We start from the raw sequence: 12,905 nt of genomic DNA on the forward strand, positions 1-12,905 counted from the left end.
ATATGGCATCCCCCACAATTACAATTATCCCCACACCCTCCCTACCTCACTACAGCTTCACCACCACACCATAATAGCTCCCTCTTTATATATAAGTAGTAGTTTAGTATATATATGTATAATATAATATAATAGACCACTTTTTTTGTCTATTTGTGTGACTGCTCCTCCTACATGGCCCTTTCAAAATTGCTTAGGGTACAGAACATGTTCGCACTTTTGCCCCTTTGACAGGGAAGTTTTCTAGGGTATTTAGAACATGTTTTAGAGTATATATGAAGAGACCCCCACCTTTATTTGACCCCCTGAAGCATCCTACATAAATAGATATAACATACAGTGGCTCAAAAAACTGTCTGCATGTTTTGACATTTTTCACTATCTATGATATTGTGTGAGAACAAACAAATGGCTCAAGGACATGCTTATACCACATTGTAGTATGGCTTCAGGGCTTTCATTTGAACCCTACACCGTGGGAATCGGTGGAGATATGGTGGAGACATAAGGCTTATAAAATGATGACTCATGTGGACAGTTTTTTGAGTGTATATTAAAACTATACAAATCATTATTTATGACACCACAAAAATCATGCCACTATTATATAAATTATGAAGTGGTGTCATTATGTTATTTTATGACTATATCTAACTATATAAACCAGAATATCTCATGTATCATAGTCATAATCACCATGAAAGCCATCTCCTCTGCTCAAAGAGATAATATCCTCTCTCTGTCTTATGCTGGCTTCTCTGCTTGCCAAATTTCCTCTAGAACTGGAGTATACAAGTCCACTGTGGCCAAGTTTATCAAAGAAAGCCACCCAGACAAGGAAAACTCTTGTGGAGGACATCCATCCAAGCTTACCTCTACTGACAAAAGGGCTATTATCCAACATATCACTACAGGAAAGGCTGATAATGCTGTCCAAGCCACCCATTATATCAATTCCACCATCACTACCCCTGTCTCTTCACAAACTGTGAGGAATGTTCTCAAGGCAGCTCATCTCAAGGCAGTAACAAAGAAGAAAAAGCCTCTTCTCTCCATCAAACATAGGCAGAGAAGACTAGCCTTTGCCTTAGCTCATCAACACTGGACTGTAGAGGACCGGAAGCATGTTATATGGTCAGATGAGACCAAAATCAATAGGATTGGGTCAGATAGGAAGGTATATGTATGGAAAAAGAAGGGAGATGGCCTAACAGACAGAGAGGTTAATGGGACTGTCAAGTTTGGAGGAGGTTCTTTAATGGTATGGGGTTGTATGGGATGGAATGGTGTGGGAATGCTTGCTGAGGTTGAGGGGAAGATGAATGCTGAGCAGTATGTGGACATTTTAAATGACCACTTGCTGCCTAGCTTGGCAGAATCAGGGATTGATGAAGAAGATATCATTTTCCAACAGGATAATGATCCCAAGCACACATCCAGAAGAGCTAAGGAATGGTTTGAAGAACATAACATCAATGTTCTTGACTGGCCAGCACAGTCTCCTGATGTCAATGTCATTAAACATCTCTGGGGAACACTCAAGAAAAAGGTTCAAGCCTATGAAAACCCCCCTAAAGGAGTATGGGAGCTTTGGGAGAGAGTAGCAGTGGAATGGGGGAAGATCACAGCTGAGGATTACCAGAAATTAATTGAGAGTATGCCTAGAAGGATAGAGGCAGTAATTAAAGCCAAGGGAGGTCATACAAAATACTAGAATACCTGGTTATTATTGTAAAATACTTGAGTCAAAAAACTGTCCGTATGAGTCACCATTTTGTGAGCCTTGTATCTCCACCATATCTCCACCGATTCCCAAGGTGTAGCGCTCAAATGAAAGCCCTGAAGCCATACTACAATGTGGTATAACCATGTCCTTGAGCCATTTGTGAGTTCTCACACAATATCAAAGATAGTGAAAAATGTCAAAACATGTGGACAGTTTTTTGAGCCACTGTACATTGTGCATTGCACCTGTTCATGCACACATATTATTCTCCAACTTGACACCACCTTCAACTTCACTTTTTGGCAGTGCTTTCCTGACAGCGCAACTGCCACATTCCCTCAACTGGGTAAGCGCTACACTGCTGTACAGGAGCTTGCCTCTAACTTATACATTTCTAGGTAGAGCTCATCGTGACCTCATACCCCTTCAATCCCACCCTTGTTCCCTTCCCGAAGCAGTATTATAACCACATGTACCAGACACCTGGCTGGTTTGCAGAAAATGTGTTCTACTACGATTCTTTCGAGGTTCATATGCTCTGCATTTGCATCACATCATACTGGGAAGCTAACTGTGATACAACTGAAAGTGTGATGGCACTTCCTACTTCAAGGGTGAACATGCCGTCATGTCAACCAACACCAGTGATGGATGCCTTCCCCAACTCCCTCGAGCTAATCATCCCATCTGGTGCCTCTGGTCAAGTCAGATTCGGCAATGAGGGCTATTAGGGTATGTCCAACTGACCTTGGGGTTTTATACACTGAGTTCACTACCTTCCCTCCAGGCATAAATGTCAACTCCTCTTTCTACTACAAATTCCCCAGTGCATCCAACTTTTCTGGAAAGCTCACTGTCATGCTTCAGTCTTCTACTGGTGCAGTCTATGCAAGCGCTTCTGTCCCTGTCTCTGGCTCCACCACAACCTGGACACAGGTCGTGGTGCCTCTTACACCTGCCTCAAGTTCTGCATCAACTGCTAACAACTTCACAGTCACGGTCAATGGTCCCAGCACTATCGGAGAGACAATCAACTTCACAATGTTCTCCCTCTTCCCTCTGATGTCCAAGGGCAGAGCCAATGGCCTGCGCATGGATGTTGCCCTCTGTGGAAAAGGCAATGTCTGGGATGCAAGGGTAGCATTTGACGTTGCATCCATGTTCATGAACCAAGATTCAGACACCATTCATTTTCTTCTCTTGATCAAGGTGGGTTAAGTTCATCTCACATGCTCTCTGCTCCATTCTGTATTTCAGGCAATCTCCCTCTTCAATGTGGACCAACATGATGAGGCAATGCTGCTCATCAAAGAGCTAACTGTTGCTTGTCCAAATTCTGACCTTCTCATGTGTCATGTCATAGAAGTAAGTATTGTGTGGCTATACTCAGTTATCAACACTGAATTTTGCAACTCACATATTAGGCATATCTATGTGTTCAGCTTGGAACTGAGGCCTTGGATGGTGCATGTCATGATGAAGCTGCTGACCACTTCACTGCTGCCATCAACTCCAGCACTTTCCCATCGACAATCATCCATGAACTATACGAGGACTTGATTATGGTACGTTGACATGATGCATTTGAAAATTCTTTCATAACTGAGTGCTTCATCCAGTTCTTTGGCTGGGATCTCAAATCCTTCTGGCTCAATACACACTAGAAACATGACTCAATGTCAGCATGCATGAGCTGCTGAACATGACCCAGCTTATATCTGTGATGAGACCTTGAACATATGGTGATGTATTGAAACACGGTATGCAGGCATATTGAGACTAGTGAAATGGATGCACCATTCATGGTCCCTTCTAACCTCTACAACTCTGTACCGGAAATAAAGGGCAGCAGGAAATGTCAAGTTCCTCCTGGGAGGGAAGGCATTGCAGGCCCATGAGTGCTGTAAAGCTGGTAAGCATAACATGCAGCCAAAGTATAAGCCTGGGGGTGTAGTATATCTGTTGAATGCAAATTAGCTTGTGGGAACCACAGTCTCCTGGACATCATCCAATCTGAAGTAAGCAGTTTCATGACTGCATCATAAGCCTGGTCGATAAGTCCCTTGTAGTTGCTTAACCAAGCGGCCCTGGTGTCCCAGTTCATTATCAACACTACTATACTCCAGCACTCAATGACATGGTCAAGATTGTCCCAGATCATGAAGAACTGCCTGTAGTGAAGGTATTCTGTGGCTTGTTCCTCAAGCTGGTTAATGGAGGCGAGTTCATGTGGAAGCATCTCCACAAGGTTCTTTGCAAGCAAAACCCTCCCTGGCAATGTGCCTACAGAAGGCACCATCTGATAGGAAGAAGGAAGTCAAGATGTCATTAAAAGCTAGACACAGAGAGGATTCTCATGGAGCATGTCCCTGACTCGGACTCATGATGGTCTTGTAAAGGATATGCTGCAATTATGAATGTAATGACAGACTGCAAGTGTAACAGTGTATGCTTGTACTGAGAGTCGTATAGCAACATGATTAGGAAGTGTTAAAGTACGCAGGTCCTTTGGCTGAGAGAGGGCACAAGGTCAAATGAGCCCATAGATCAAATGGAGTGACAATATCATCATCCTTGGGAATTTCTCCAGCTAGTGCTGCCATGAGAGTGCTAGTGACTGGAACACAAACTTGATAAGTACTGAAACTGAACAGGAAGGAGAGGCTAGATTATGATGTTCAGCCAATTTTTACCATGATGAAAGGATTAGACGACAAACCTCCCAGCTGTCATCAGCTCTGGCAGGCTTGACATATGTATGTCGCACAGGCAGGTTCTTCACAAAACAGAACTAGCAACACAATGGTCAGTATTAATATGATACTTATACATGGGTCAAAAGGGAGTTGGGATGTACAATAATTTTCTGCATGGGGTCAGTGGGAAGGCAGCAATTTCCAGATACAGAGAGTAACAATTGCACAGCCCTGAAGGTCGGGCTACCTTCCTGGCTGTTCCTCTCAGACTCAGGGACACAGTCTGAAATCAAAGGATGATTAGGATGTCCTTTGCCTTGCAGGTAATGAGTAAGACACAGGATGAAGGCATTCTCAGTGGCCGAGTCAACAACATCAACCTCAGTACCATCAGGCCACCTGACAAGGGCAACCTCAAATTCCAGCCACTCTATGACCTGGCTAGGTGAGGTGATGCACTGATCATACAATAGGCATAGCAAATCCTTCACAGAAGGTTTCAAGGTCTATTATTTTGACATGTCAGCATTATGTGAGCCAAATGGTTGACTACTCACATCACAAAATGATACTGCATCATTGCTGAAGGCAATGTCAAATCCTTGACAAAAGTAGTACACCTCCTTCAACATGTCCAGTGCAGCTCTGGGAGGGCAGCCAAGGAGCATGTTGGCGTAGACTTGTCCAATAAGTTCCATGCACTGCTCAACTGACATGTTGGCAGGCAGCTGTGTTGGCTGTAGTGCTGTCAGCTGCTAACAATAAACAAATCAAAGCAACACATACTTGAATATTAGAGTAAGTCACAAGCAGTAGAGAAAGAGGGCCAGTAAGAGAGTAGTCCAGTGGCTGTGCTGGATTGAGAGGGAGGGCAGCAAGGGATGCTGCAGTATTGGGAGCAAGTTTCTGAATGAAGGCAGGATCAATGAAGGCATTAAATCCCCAGATGGCATAACATAATAAGAAAGGAGAGCATGGCATGGGTGGCAGATGAAGGCGGAAGATATAAAGAGCACATAATGTTCTGTGCATTTTGAAACAAATGAGCCTTCCGCTGTTGGAGGCAAATGGAATGATTGAAGGGCATCAGAATCCTTCATTGTTGGTGACCTGCCACATGTAATGTTCATTGAGAACAATTTTGATTACCCTAGAAATCACTGCACATTCCACACCTAGACCAATTCCTTCCCCGCTGGGAGCACTGGTAAGCATAGCAGACAATGCAAGGAATTTAATACATACACTTTGAATATGCAGTTGGCCATGAAGAGGCTGGACAGGTTCATATCCAAACCATCATTCCCAGGTGTAAATCCTATCTGTGCACCTTTGAACATCTCTCCAGATAGGTCAACAATGGTGTGGCTGTGCTTGGCTTCAATGAATGCAATCAGTGCCAGGGCACCCAGCTCAACGTTCAGTGCCCTGACTCTCCATGGAATTATGGTGGAAGTCTCTCTGGGTCCATGCACTTGTACGTAGTTTGCCCAATCTACAATAGAGCTGAATACAGGAGTATTGTTATTGGTGAGATCAATGATCACAGCTGAAGCATGAGTGCTGGGAAGTGGTGCACAATTTGGCAGACTGGTGGGCCATCAAGTGAGTGACCTAGTCATATATATCAATGACCCTTCTGATAATGATGGGTGAATAGTACTAGATGGCGCACACATAGTAGATAATGGAGCATGAGATGGTGCTTCATGGCAAACTGATGTAGGTCTGGAATGAAAAGTATGGGTCACAATGGGGGTCTGAGTTGGGACAGCTGACTGAGCTGAAGAGGGCGATGGAGCACTCTGCTTGTGATTATTAGACTGGAATAAAGCCAAAGGAATGAACTACTCACGTTTTGATGCACAATCAGCTCCAAAATATTCATAGATAGCTAGAATGTAATTGAGTGAGCATGAAAAACAACATTGAGGACCAAACAAGCATACACTATCATCATCAGAGTCCAAGAGATCATTAAACTATGATGGACACAAAGATAAACATCTCAGCTCTTGTGATGGCTCAGGAATGGCCTCGGTGAAAAACATGTCCATGACATGCGCAGCAAAACAGGGGTGGACAGCAGTACCAGCTGCCTGTGGTTCTGACACAATGTTCCCTCTCAGCATCCCAAACCTCAGTGCTAATATTTAAGTAGGATCAAGTTAGAATGAGCACCTGTCAAAGAGTGAGTCAATCATACCAATGAAAAGGAGTGGTATATCATCGATTGGGTTTTTCATGGTCATGGCAATTTTGCACAGCAACACTGAGAGTGCACTGCCCGTGATATCCCTGGAGGTGAACAAGGCCATCTTCAAGAGCTGGGTATTTTGGTTGGCACTAAGCTTCCCAAGCTTGAGTATGACCCAATTGAGTTTCTCATATTCAAGAGATCCACTAGTGGGCTGGTGGTCCCCATAAAGTGATGAAGGAAAGCAGATGTTGTGACATGAGAAGTGGGTGTTGATCTGTGAGTCAAGTTGATCGAGAATCACAGAGTCGCCAACTGTCACTGTCATCTCAATGACAAGATGGTGAGAGTCTAGCCGCCAATAAAGATCAGGAAGCTTTTGTCAACTGAGCTTGAGGCTAGATGGCAGGGGTTCTTTGGAGTCTATTATAAGTGTGCCTCACGCACAGATCTGGAACAAGAGTCATAAGCTATGGGAATGAATCAGTGAGGGGGACATGATACTCACTGGGTATGGTATCAATACAACCTTGAAGGTGATACTATCACATGCAGTGTGAACATTTTAAGAATGCCAGCTTGATTGTAAGAAAGGCCCCAAAGGCCGGCAACAAGAAGTGGTATTTCCCAAATGGCAGGTGTTTGCAACAGTGGTCGTAGTAGCTACAAAAGGGCCACCATTTGATGTAATGCCTGTGTGACAGGGTGCATGACCATGGTATGATGCCACTCGGCGGTCATTTGCTGATCCCGCTATAGGAGCAGGTGGTGGAGCCCAAGCTTTGGCAGGAATTTGATCTGCAGAGCTCCCAACAGGGTAAGGAGTGGTATTGACTGCACAACATCTATGGAGTTGACAAATTGGTATTAGATGGGAGAAATACAGGGAAAGACAGACTGAGTGCTAGGTGGTGCTCACAAGTTGGCATGTGCAAGCCACCCTTTACCACACACACAAATGCTATGCACATTGATGATCAAGGCTTGATTCTATGCCGAACATGAGGAAATCTTCGTGGGAATCAACAAAACTCACATTGGTCTGAAATTGCAGGCAGTTAGATGTCATACAGCCCCCTTTCAGGGGGAGATTAGTTGCTGGTGGTACAGGAGGACCTTCACTCATATCATGGTCCAAATATGGATGGGAACAGTAACATAGAGGATTTATTGCATTCTTCAATAAATCAGCAGTTAGCATGGAGTCAATTTCAGATTTAAGAGGACCTGCCTGGAAATCTTGAGGAGTAAATTCAGCGCAAGAGTCATTGGCATTTGTGCAAGATCAGCATGAAAAACAAGCCGGAAGAGAGGCCATTATTAGTGTCAAAAGTGATTGAGAGTGAAAGGAGGCTGCCATGAGCGATGCTATGAGTGAAATGAGGCTGCTATGAGTGAAATGAGGCTGCTATGAGTGTAATGAGACTGCTATGAGTGAAATAAGGCTGCAATGAGCGAAATGAGGCTGCAATGAGTGAAATAAGACTGCTACAGTGAGTGAAATAAGACTGCTATGAGCATAAGGTAACACGGGAGAAAACACAGTACAGTGGCTCAAAAAACTGTCCGCATGTTTTGACATTTTTCACTATCTATGATATTGTGTGAGTACGAACAAATGGCTCAAGGATATGCTTATACCACATTGTAGTATGGCTTCAGGGCTTTCATTTGAGCCCTACACCGTGGGAATCGGTGGAGATATGGTGGAGATACAAGGCTCACAAAATGGTGACTCATGTGGACAGTTTTTTGAGCACATATTAAAACTATATAAATCATCATTTATGACACCATAACAATCATGCCACCATTAAATAAATTATAAAGTGGTGTCATTATGTCATTTTAAAACCATATCTAACTATACAAACCAAAAATTTCCATATGTCATGGTTATATTCACCATGAAAGCCACCCCCCCTGCTTAAAGGGACAATATCCTCTCTCTTTCCTATTCTGGCCTCTCTGCTTGTCAAATTTCCTCTAGCACTGGAGTATGCAAGTCCACTGTGGCCAAGTTCATCAAAGAAAGTCACACAGACAAGGAAAACTTCTGTGAAGGGTGTCCATCCAAGCTCACCTCTACTGATAGGAGGGCTATTATTCAACATATCACTACAGGAAAGGCTGATAATGCTGTCCAGGTCACCTATTATGTCAATTCCACCATCACATTCCCTGTCTCTTCACACACTGTGAGAAACATTCTCAAGACAGCTCATCTCAGGTCAGTAACAGGGAAGAAAAGGCTCTCCTCTCTATCACACATATGCAGAGAGGACTAGCACCCTTCTTTTTTCACATATATACCTTGCCATCTGACCCAATCCTATTTATTGTGGTCTTATATGATCATATAACATGCTTCCAGTCCATGTAATCCAATTCTGATGGGCTAAGGCAAAGGTTAGTCATCTCTGTTTATGTGTGATAGAGAGGAGAGCCTTTTCTTCCCTGTTACTGACCTGAGATGAGCTGTCTTGAGAATGTTTCTCACAGTGTGTGAAGAGACAGGGAATGTGATGGTGGAATTGACATAATAGGTGACCTGGACAGCATTATCAGCCTTTCCTGTAGTGATATGTTGAATAATAGCCCTCCTATCAGTAGAGGTGAGCTTGGATGGACACCCTTCACAGAAGTTTTCCTTGTCTGTGTGACTTTCTTTGATGAACTTGGCCACAGTGGACTTGCATACTCCAGTGCTAGAGGAAATTTGACAAGCAGAGAGGCCAGAATAGGAAAGAGAGAGGATATTGTCCCTTTAAGCAGGGGGGGTGGCTTTCATGGTGAATATAACCATGACATATGGAAATTTTTGGTTTGTATAGTTAGATATGGTTTTAAAATGACATAATGACACCACTTTATAATTTATTTAATGGTGGCATGATTGTTATGGTGTCATAAATGATGATTTATATAGTTTTAATATGTGCTCAAAAAACTGTCCACATGAGTCACCATTTTGTGAGCCTTGTACCTCCACCATATCTCCTCTGATTCTCACGATGTGGTGCTCAATCCAAAGCCCTGAAGCAGCACTACAATATTGTATCAGCATGTCACTGAGGTCTTTATGTATTCTCACACAATATTGTAAATAGTAAAAAAATGCAAAAACATGTGGACAGTTTTTTGAGCCACTGTATGAATGCTGGAAGAGGGAGAGAGAGAAACAGACAGAAAAAAACAGATGACAGATATCACAGAACAGGGCATCATCCATAGTATGTCCCATGTCAATGTTATAGTATCCATGACATAAAAAAATAAAATAATAAAAGCAGCTGCTGATGGTGAAGTGATAGAAGTTTAGCAACATACCTTCAAATCATGCAGGCTGCTGCAACATCAGTTCAGAACACTCATGGCTAATGAACTGCAAATGTGTTCCCCACTGTCTAGAGCACAAGGGAAATTCCAAGGAATAATTGCACCCTGTGAGTTCATTGCACATAAGCTTCTTTTTGTCAGGCATCCTTGAATCTCATGCTAATTTGTAGTGCAAAAAACTGCTACATCAATGTGATCTACTGATCTATCAGGCTCATGGCAAGCTGTAATTGTACATGTGTCCACTGAAGTTCCAGAGCTCTTTCACCAACAGGTTTAGCTAGATGAGCAGTTGGAGAAATGACAAAGTTATCAAGTGACAGCTTCAGAGATGCCTCTCTGGCGGTAAGAGAAAATGCTCTTCCAAACCTCAGACACAATTCCTCTGACCTTTTAATATCCTTCCTATGATTCACAAATGTTCCTTCTTTTGCCCCAGTCCAATGAATGACATCCTTGCACATTATGCCTGCTGAAGTGACCGCTAATTGACTTTGCATATCGAGACCTAGTGCATCACAGACTTTCTGCAGTGTAAGATAATGAGTGTATGCAGTGTATGCAGAGCCGAATCCAGGCTCAGATAGCAGTTGAACCTCATGCTGTTTGGTTGGAAACATGGCACTAAGGGATCTGAAGGGATCCTTGTATTATGAGACTAATCAGTACAAATGTCATAACTAGCACATGGAGATATCACAGATGTATAACAGATTCACAGTCCTGAACATTTCCAGCATTATAGGAAGGGCTCTGTATCATTGCCCACAAAGACGCTATCCACATGGCTTCTCTGAGGGATCCAGTAGTTATCAGTGGTGCATCCTTGATAGAAAAGATGGATCCTGTTGAGCGGTAGTTATTTTGAGTGGCCCTGCAGGGCTTTGAGGCATGTGGGAGCATTGAAATTGAGTTGTGAGGTCTCCAGTGAGTAGTACAGTGCAAGGCATGCATGGAGATTCAATTATTGCAGATGGCAGATTTGACATTCAAATCAAATTCAAATACCCTGAGACAAGTCATGAGTCTGAGATACAAAGTCTAAAGAGGAAGTTGAAGTTGTGAAAGCAAAATTCAAAATCCAAGGTCAAACTAGAATTAGACTCCAACTTTCTCTTGGAGCATCTGCAATGCTGATTCACAATGATTGAGTACTACTGAGTTCTTAGTCAGATTTTTTTGGACAAAATCAAAAGCGTGAATTTTGTCCAATACAGTCCCCCATAGTAGTGTCATGCTCCCAGCAAAAACTCTCTGATCTACCTCACACTTGAGGGTTCTTTTATTCTGCTTTGCTGAATTTGCTTAAGTCTCCATGCAAATATCTTTGTGCTTACATTACATGTCTTTCTCAATGTATCAGTGGCATGCGCATTGGTCATGTGACAAAAACTTGCCCTGCGCAAAAAAGACTGCTGCATGTTTTTCAGAGACACTCACACATCAGAGACTCAGCAATACCTCCAGCATGCAGAAACCAGAACCCCCCAAAAAAACTGTTATATACTTGTCAAACATTTTATATTTGAGCTTGTGTTAGTCAAGGGACAATGCACTCTCAAAACATGATTAGTCAGACCAACACGTGACTTCATGTTTTGAGAGTACATTTGGTCTTCAGCCAAAGAGCACATAGTAAGCATAGGGTGTATTTTGTGAATTTCCACTTTGGGAAGCCAAAATTGCGGTCATAACATATGAATATATCTTTCACCAAATGTGGAATGTATCCTGGATTGAAAAACAGTTGAGTTTCAAAAATCCCAAAAAGTGGCTGTGAAAGCCAAAACATTACACCAAAATAGAGACCTGGTAAGTTCCACAGCATAGGTCAAAAGAGTGAAATGGCAGTTGCCAATGAAAATGTCTATGCTAAAAGTGGCCATTACCCAGTATCATAGGTCAAATACTACAACTATGGCTGGATGCTGAAGAGGGCAGAGTGGATTTAGAGGATGTATTAGTTGAGCTGGTTTAGGACTGATCATTTTCTTTGTTCTGTGTGGTGCAAGATGGATATCTAGGGCAAACATGATTGTGCACTGGTAATAAAAAGCTTCAATGAGAATCAGGGGAACTTGAGAACTTGAAACTTACCATTGTGACCTTCATTATTGCAGGCACCACACTTATTTCTATGCTTCAAGTTGGGAGTGTTGGTTCTTGCAGTGGGACAAGGAGTAGCAAGTACTGGAACATTGCCAGTGGATGGATAACTTAGAGGTGTTGTGACAAAAGGGCTGGCAATGGGTGGTGCATGCCTTTGAATAAGCGTAATGATCTCATTGCCAAACCTATCACTGTCCATCCACCCTGTCTCCTTCTTCAGGTCAAATATGCTGTTGATTTTGTGGTGATGAGCACAGTTGACAATGCGGTCTAGCATGCAATTGGGGAGAACAAGGGAAGGACCAAGATCATTGAGGTGGGACCAGCTATATGTTGAAATAGTTTTCTGCTCATGCCAATCATCAAGGGCATCTTGCAATACAAGGTCAGGCACTTTTTTTGTGTACTTGGAAAGGCATGAATGGTGTGACATAACAGAAGGTTCATCAGCATAAATGGAAAAATGGTCAGGATGGTGAATATCACAGCAAACCATAGGCTGTAATATCAGGCAGCAGGAACAGCCCAAAATGCACTCTGGGTTGCAGTCAAGGTGGTCAAAGTCTGTAAGGGTGTAAGTGCAGTCCAGTTCAATTGAATTCGAAAATTCTCACCAGCCACTTCATTATCAAAGCAGACATCAAATACTTTCCTTCTGCACATCAGTCCTGTACATTGGTCAGCATTGATAAGACAATCCATCCTGAGATCCAACTCTCTCTTCTTGTGTTTTGCAGCTTGGTCATTCACACCAGCCTTGTTTAACTCTTGGTAAGTATTTACCATTGCATCCTTCAACTCCTGTAAACCACTGTTGACACTTCCTGCCATGGAATCT

At 42.9% G+C, this 12,905-nt stretch overlaps 3 protein-coding genes across 3 annotated transcripts; 1 reads left to right on the forward strand and 2 right to left on the reverse strand.

Moving 5' to 3' along the window:
* Positions 1 to 1,868: 1,868 nt before the first annotated feature.
* BJ212DRAFT_1487111 (uncharacterized protein) lies at positions 1,869 to 3,390 on the forward strand (the record flags this gene model as incomplete). Its single annotated transcript, XM_041341236.1, has 7 exons — positions 1,869 to 1,885; positions 1,940 to 2,072; positions 2,125 to 2,430; positions 2,495 to 2,935; positions 2,984 to 3,091; positions 3,151 to 3,291; positions 3,346 to 3,390. The coding sequence occupies 7 exons, from the start codon at positions 1,869 to 1,871 to the stop codon at positions 3,388 to 3,390; spliced, it is 1,191 nt and encodes a 396-aa protein (XP_041186505.1).
* Positions 3,391 to 3,584: 194 nt separating this feature from the next.
* BJ212DRAFT_1549700 (uncharacterized protein) lies at positions 3,585 to 7,745 on the reverse strand (the record flags this gene model as incomplete). Its single annotated transcript, XM_041341898.1, has 16 exons — positions 3,585 to 4,025; positions 4,446 to 4,517; positions 4,557 to 4,880; positions 4,980 to 5,174; positions 5,209 to 5,328; positions 5,533 to 5,626; positions 5,668 to 6,012; positions 6,100 to 6,245; positions 6,278 to 6,316; positions 6,372 to 6,404; positions 6,483 to 6,568; positions 6,629 to 6,970; positions 7,128 to 7,148; positions 7,334 to 7,464; positions 7,539 to 7,609; positions 7,656 to 7,745. The coding sequence occupies 16 exons, from the start codon at positions 7,743 to 7,745 to the stop codon at positions 3,585 to 3,587; spliced, it is 2,550 nt and encodes an 849-aa protein (XP_041186506.1).
* Positions 7,746 to 12,026: 4,281 nt separating this feature from the next.
* Positions 12,027 to 12,853, reverse strand: BJ212DRAFT_1285275 (uncharacterized protein; the record flags this gene model as incomplete). The annotated part of the gene is made up of 2 exons (XM_041331880.1): positions 12,027 to 12,631; positions 12,682 to 12,853. The coding sequence occupies 2 exons, from the start codon at positions 12,851 to 12,853 to the stop codon at positions 12,027 to 12,029; spliced, it is 777 nt and encodes a 258-aa protein (XP_041186507.1).
* Between the last annotated feature and the right edge of the window lie 52 nt (positions 12,854 to 12,905).

This window comes from Suillus subaureus (assembly GCF_016647635.1).
Source record: "Suillus subaureus strain MN1 chromosome Unknown BJ212scaffold_69, whole genome shotgun sequence".
NCBI lineage: Eukaryota > Fungi > Basidiomycota > Agaricomycetes > Boletales > Suillaceae > Suillus > Suillus subaureus.